Source organism: Benincasa hispida, chromosome 8 (assembly GCF_009727055.1).
Source record: "Benincasa hispida cultivar B227 chromosome 8, ASM972705v1, whole genome shotgun sequence".
Classification (NCBI taxonomy): domain Eukaryota; kingdom Viridiplantae; phylum Streptophyta; class Magnoliopsida; order Cucurbitales; family Cucurbitaceae; genus Benincasa; species Benincasa hispida.
Window position 1 is genome coordinate 39,282,295 of NC_052356.1, and position 6,187 is coordinate 39,288,481.

The 6,187-nt window shown below is 34.1% G+C and overlaps 1 protein-coding gene across 3 annotated transcripts; it reads right to left on the minus strand.

Annotated features, from left to right (window-relative positions):
- Positions 1-238: 238 nt before the first annotated feature.
- LOC120082540 (mitogen-activated protein kinase 9) lies at positions 239-5,056 on the minus strand. 3 transcript variants are annotated; one of them, XM_039037750.1, is made up of 12 exons: positions 4,797-5,056; positions 3,318-3,726; positions 3,102-3,229; positions 2,914-2,973; positions 2,619-2,768; positions 2,235-2,390; positions 2,001-2,138; positions 1,803-1,879; positions 1,496-1,597; positions 1,144-1,200; positions 979-1,066; positions 239-762 (listed from the first exon to the last, which is right to left on the minus strand). In XM_039037750.1, the coding sequence occupies exons 2-12, from the start codon at positions 3,517-3,519 to the stop codon at positions 685-687; spliced, it is 1,236 nt and encodes a 411-aa protein (XP_038893678.1). In that variant the 5' UTR covers positions 3,520-3,726; positions 4,797-5,056; the 3' UTR covers positions 239-684. The 3 variants fall into 3 exon arrangements, with proteins under 3 accessions (XP_038893678.1, XP_038893677.1, XP_038893676.1); XM_039037749.1 differs by lacking the exon at positions 4,797-5,056 and adding an exon at positions 4,572-4,714; XM_039037748.1 differs by lacking the exon at positions 4,797-5,056 and adding an exon at positions 4,512-4,629.
- Between the last annotated feature and the right edge of the window lie 1,131 nt (positions 5,057-6,187).

Genomic DNA, 6,187 nt, shown 5'->3' on the forward strand with positions numbered 1-6,187 from the left:
TAAAGTTAAATATTAAATTAAGTTTGAGTGATTAAAGGTGTGTTTCAGAGTAATTTTGAAACTGATAAAAGGTGAATTTAACAATTTCAAAATCACTTTCAAATATGTAATAATTGCCACCTATCTATCTATTTTTTAAAATCCTTATAACAATCAAATGTTGCAAAGTTAAATAGCTAACATTCAGATTTAGTTAAAATGGCAAGTAAAGTGGTCCAAATACTTGCATATTTGATTATTTTAGAAAGAAAAAAGATCTTGTCAAACTAATTCAAAAAGATCTTTTTTTCTTATTTGTTTGATTGTGTCGTATAAGATTATACAAGGAGATATTTTTACCACACACTAATCAAATGTTTGAATGTGTAATTATCTCCTTATTTGTTTGAATGTGAAATTTTTACCACAAATGTTTCAAACAAATAAGGAGTCAAACTAATTTTTACCACACACTACTATACTGTAATTATCTCCTTATTTGTTTGAATGTGTCGTATGCACAAACTACAAGGATAGCTTTACAAATATAAAAGATTATATACAAGAGGAGGGTATGTCTGCTCTATATTTAGAGATGAGGGACAAGTGAAATTCATCCCATCAAGCCCCTGTTTCTCAGGGAAATGTGGCTAGATCAAAACCTTCTGCCTCCTGTCTTCAGTAGCTAAATATATCAACATGAACTTAAGTCTGAAGGACTGCGATCTTTCGAGACAAGCCATCCACTGCTTCATTTTTAACTTCAGGATTCGTTTCTTCCACCTGTAAAGATAAAGTCGCATCAAAAGAGAAGCTTGAGATGCTAAAAAGGCTTAGAAATAACTTGAATACATGTCTGAGATGTCCTAATGTGACATGTATTCCTTGTATCAGTTTTATAATTTGAGAAGCCGATCACAATTTAATGCATCAAATTTCTAGTAAGAAGAGTGAATTCATTCAAAGGAATAACGAGGAAATAAGCATACTCTTAATTACCTCAGACTTCTCCTTTGGTATTACCCCAACACACCTCGATGCACTAATACTAGCACTTTTCAAGAGATAAGAACTCTTATCTTTCTCCCTGCAACCATTTTGTGGATTGAGTTAATATTTCCAGAAAATTTTTTAGAAGCCACAGCAAAAGAAGTGAAAAACTACCTTTCAAAATCAATGTTATTCTCAGTGTTGTTCTGCTCAGTAGGACTAACCCGCTCCCTGAAAATATGACATCATAAATTTAGATGGAAACGAAGCATTTCCTACAAATCTATGCGCACATTGGAAAGAAAAATATTCATCAACCTTCTGAATAAAGGTGAAGGATTTCATAACTTGCTCTCATACAGGAAACAACTTTTTATTCCAAGATATATTTCTCTCCACAATCTTTTATCCAGGAGAAACAGAGGAAAAAGATATAGAGAATCCTTATCAATTATTTGGTCGCGAGGTGTCTTAAACTTATGTCATTGACTGAAGAGAACAACCAAACTTCTATTCAAATTATTACCGAGGTAAAGAAATATTCTGCCTTTGAAGTGGACTTCTTCTTTCACCTTTACCATGGTGCTCTTCCAGATGGGCAAACTGAAGCTTAAATCGATCAACACCACTGAGCATAAGCAAGAGAAAGAAATGGATTATTGACTGATGAACCAAGTGTAAATATGACTTTCATCTTGGATCAACCATTTGTTTGTATCCTCATGCCATGTAATATGCAAAATAATGATTATTCACTCTATGACATTGACCCATTCCAAAACTAATTGAGCAGTAAATGATGTTAATATTTAGTTATGCAGCAAAGTCAATACCTTGGATACATAAAGGTAGTTTGATGATCTCCATCAAGTTGACACTCCTGACGCATCTGGGGATGATATTCTAAAACCTGTAGACTCCATACATTAAATATATTATATTCTTCGTTAAGTTTAACCATCCATAATTTTGGAAGGGAACCTTCATCTCCAAAACTTGGACAGCAAGTTTCGAGTTGCTAGGTTATATACCTCTGCATAAATCAACTCTCTAACATCATCTTTTGATAACCTCCTCCGCTCAAACTCAAACTCAAGTTTTGAAATTGGTTGAATAGAAGGTTCAAGTTCTGGTTTTGCCATACCATTGAAGTAAGGATCGGCAAGTGCCTGAAATTGAATGCAGTACACGAGATCTACATATTTACAAATATTTATAGAAGGGTATTATTAGCGTAATAAAATGGGTCGGTAAATTCCACTCACCTCCGCAGCTGTTAGACGACATTTGGGATCAAATGCCAGGAGACGTTCCAGTAAACAAAGTGCCAATGGGTCAACATTAGGAAACTTTCGTGAGAATGGAACTGGTGGTTTTTTACGCATGTTTCCAAGGTACCTTCTTGCCTTCTCATTCCGGATCTTGGAATAGATTTAAAATACAAGAGGGTGCAGAAGACAGTTTCAATTGCGAGTAAATTTAAGCAAAGAATCTAAAATAACTTTAATGTCAATAAAAACTGTGAATTTTGCAGATGTTTCAATGATCTGAAACTACTTTAGAATTCAAGGACACAATTGTACAACCTGTAGAACAAATCCTGTGAAATTCAGAAACTAGTGCAATAATAAATAAATGAGTCAACCAACCTTTGCTATGGCCTCAGGTTCAGGAGTGCCAAACAGATCGGTAATTAGATCTAATTGGTGAACCACATTTTTTCCAGGAAACAATGGTTTCCCCGTAAGCATTTCTGCAAATATGCATCCGATACTCCATATATCTATAGCAGGGGTATACTGAAAAAATAAAATAAAATTAGTATGTCAAAATTTGAGTAACAATCATTTTAATTTACCCTAGAAAGGTTTGCCCAAGTTCCCTCCAACCCTTCAATATGACTTGTAATCAAACGTGATTTCTTGAAGATGTAAAGTGGCTTACTCTCGAGAAAAATGATCCACAGAGTTCAGGAGCACGATACCATCGAGTTGCAACATAATCCTTCGAAAAAGTCGATAATAAACCCAAGAAGGAAAAAAAATTAGACTTGACAATGAGTTGAGTGTCATGATGTACATAACCCAAGAAAGGAACCAAAAAGAAAAAAAGAAAAGAAAAGAAAACCTTACTGTCCAAAAAATAGTAGATGGCGCATCACTAAAAGATACACGAGCAAGTCCAAAATCACATATCTTTAGCCTGCAGTCAGCATTAGCAAGTATGTTTTTCGGCTTCAAATCTCGATGAAGGACATTTGCTGCATCACATATCCAATGAAATCAACGGCATGGTTAAGAATAATTTGAGGTGAAAAAGGCAATGATTGAATCAGTAAAAGAACCAACCTGCATGAATATATTTTAGGCCACTAAGAAGCTGATACAGAAAAAACTTATGCTGCCTGGGAGAAAGATCATTGTTTGCCTTAATTACATGGTGAAGATCAGACTTCATCAACTCAAAAACAAGATATATATCTTTGAATTCTCGTTGTGAAGGAGGAAGCATAATATGTTTTATCTCTACAATATTCGGATGATGAAGCATCCGAAGAAGCTTAATTTCTCTGAGGATACGTATGGCATCAGATACATGCTCAAACACATCATTAATTTTCTTGATGGCAACTCTTTCACCAGTCTGAGTGTCAATTGCAGAACCAACAACTCCGTAGCTTCCTTTCCCAATAACTTCTTGAATTTGGTATCGGCTTGCTTCTCCATACTCTGTGAAAAATTCTGATTGCTTATCACCCTGCAGAACAATCAGCAACAGTGAAAAACAAAGAACTGAAAAAGAGACCGGAAGGGCCACATATGCATCTTTGGGTTGCCTTATTAATCATACTATAGTGATCTCCTCTTTTTCATTTCAGTAAAGTCTTATATAGCAAAAGGCATAAATGGACGTACGAATTAATTACATGTTCAAGTATTTTACTGCCCCCTTTTTCCAAGAATTGTTCACTGAAAATATGCTCTCAACTAGAGAATTATTCCATAGAAAAAGCATCTGACATGTGAGTGTGCTTTTTTTAATATTCGAGAGTATTCAAGTATCTCGATTAATCTCCTGGGACAACCTAATAAAAGTAAACCCATCCAGAAAATAAATGAATCTTGGGCTTGTAACTTTACGTAGTCTAGAATGGTAGCTAACCAAATAAGCTAAGCGGACAGAGAGACCTTCAATTAATAAACTAAAAATAAACAATACCCTGAATCCCAGAATTGAACATAATTAAAGAATTGGCTCCCTTCGCCTTCAGAAGTTAGATTTTTAGAGGAAAGAAAACAATTTAGAGGGGAAAAAAAAAAAAAAAAAAAAGGAAAATAGGAAACGGATACAATGAATAGTATAATATTTCAAAAATATGAATGCAGAGTATCACAGGACCAAATGGTGGTTCTTGAAAACTCGAGTGATCAAACATTGGATGCATGAAAGCAGAGAAACCAGGCCGAATAAATTACTTAATTAATAGAACCAGAAATCCAATTCAAGTAGAAATAAAAATACATATAATGAAAGAGACGAACATCAAACTCAGTTGACCATATATTGGATGCAGGAAAGATGGGGAAGAAGCTACAGAGAACCTGATTGAGGCGATCCATGGTAGCGCAGATTAACGAAAATTCGAGTTCAGTATGTATCAAACCTTAGATTCAAGGCCCCAATCCGATAATGGCTACTAAATATTAGGTGTAGTATGGTCGGAGTCCCGAATCAGTTGTTTAAATGAGAAATTAAGAGAAAATGTATAGATAGAAATGGGGCAGTAAAACCAAAGACAAAATCGACCACAAGAATTTTCCGCTCACCGTATAAAACCAGTGGTCGCCTTCCTCGGTTGTGATTCAGCTCTCCGCCATTGAATTGCAGCATTTTCCGTTCTCCCATCTTTCGCAATTTTCTCTGTGGCCAATCATCAGCGCCACAAAGTTTGGACTAAACTAAATCTCTTGTATACATTTTTCGTCTCTCTCTCTCTCTCTCGATCCCAACATTGGAACAGGCTCCAGCCTTCAATCCGCCATTGTTATGCTTTTCACATAGTTTAATTTAATGGATGATTAAGTGAATTGAAAGTTTTAGGATGTGATTATAATGATAAGTTTTGTACTCTAATGACAGTTTATGCAGTTTTCTCTACATTTTACCTGACTATCATACGTATTGGGTTTGTTTCTAACTTGATAGATATCATGTTTGTTTGTATAAAACTTTTCATTACAATATCAACTTTTTGCTTAGGTATTGACAACATTTTATAAGTTTTAAGGTTTTAATTTCAAATATAATTACCATGTGTCTTTCGTTGAGTTGAAAGTTTGAATTCTTACCTCTATGGTTTATTATTATATTTTAAACAACATAATTGTAACATCCCGAATATCAGAAAAATTTAAATCTAAAATTATTGAGGTAAAATAATTAAAAAAAACTTTTATTGATTAAATTGAATTTAATTGATTAGATATTTGAACTAATTAAAAAAAAATTAAGGAGATAATTAATTTCATGTAGTTTTGAATTGATTTAAATATTTGGAGAGATTTAATTTTGGTTTTTGAAACTTAAATTAAGATAATTTGAAATGTTAATTGATTTATTAATTTAATAGAATCTTTGGAGATACTGTCATAAAATATTTTCTTTATCTTTTCAAATTTTGAAAAAAAAATAAAGAATTGAGATTTTTCGAAATTAAATGAGAGTGAAAATAGGCCAAAAAATCGGGGAGAAAGCAATTCGGTTTTTCATTGATAGCTTCCATAAAATTGTCGATTGCGGAAGTTTGAACCATTGGATTGTGCTCAAATTTGGTTCGAGACATATAGAGTTCCATTTTGAGTGGTTGGATCGTTGTTTGAAACTCTGGTTTGTTCGTAATCACTATCGAATGAAATTTGTAAAACTAGAAATTTCCCTCTCTCACTCTCGCAAACCCTCCTCATGCAAGACCCTCACTACCAGCCGCTAACCTAAACAATTTATGTCGTCTGACAACAACACCCGCTGCCTATCTATGGTTGCCACCACCGCTGATGCCATTATCACCGAAATTGATATTTTGGGTAAGTTTTAGAATTCTTGGAGGTTCTTGATCACCCATTAGCTTTTGGCCCAAATTGGTTGATATCCTTTATGTTTCGCTCTTAGATTGAAGCTTAGGAACGTTTCTAATCACTGTCCAACAAGGGAAATGAGT

Coding starts and splice junctions, on each gene's coding strand:
- LOC120082540 (XM_039037748.1), bottom strand. CDS start 4,589: ATGGATCGCCTCAATCAGGTTCTCTGTAGCTTCTTCCCCATCTTTCCT. Junction 1,880..2,000: donor GAGAGTTGATTTATGCAGAG/GTATATAACCTA, acceptor TGGAGTCTACAG/GTTTTAGAATATCATCCCCA. Junction 1,201..1,495: donor CAGAATATTTCTTTACCTCG/GTAATAATTTGA, acceptor TCATATTTTCAG/GGAGCGGGTTAGTCCTACTG.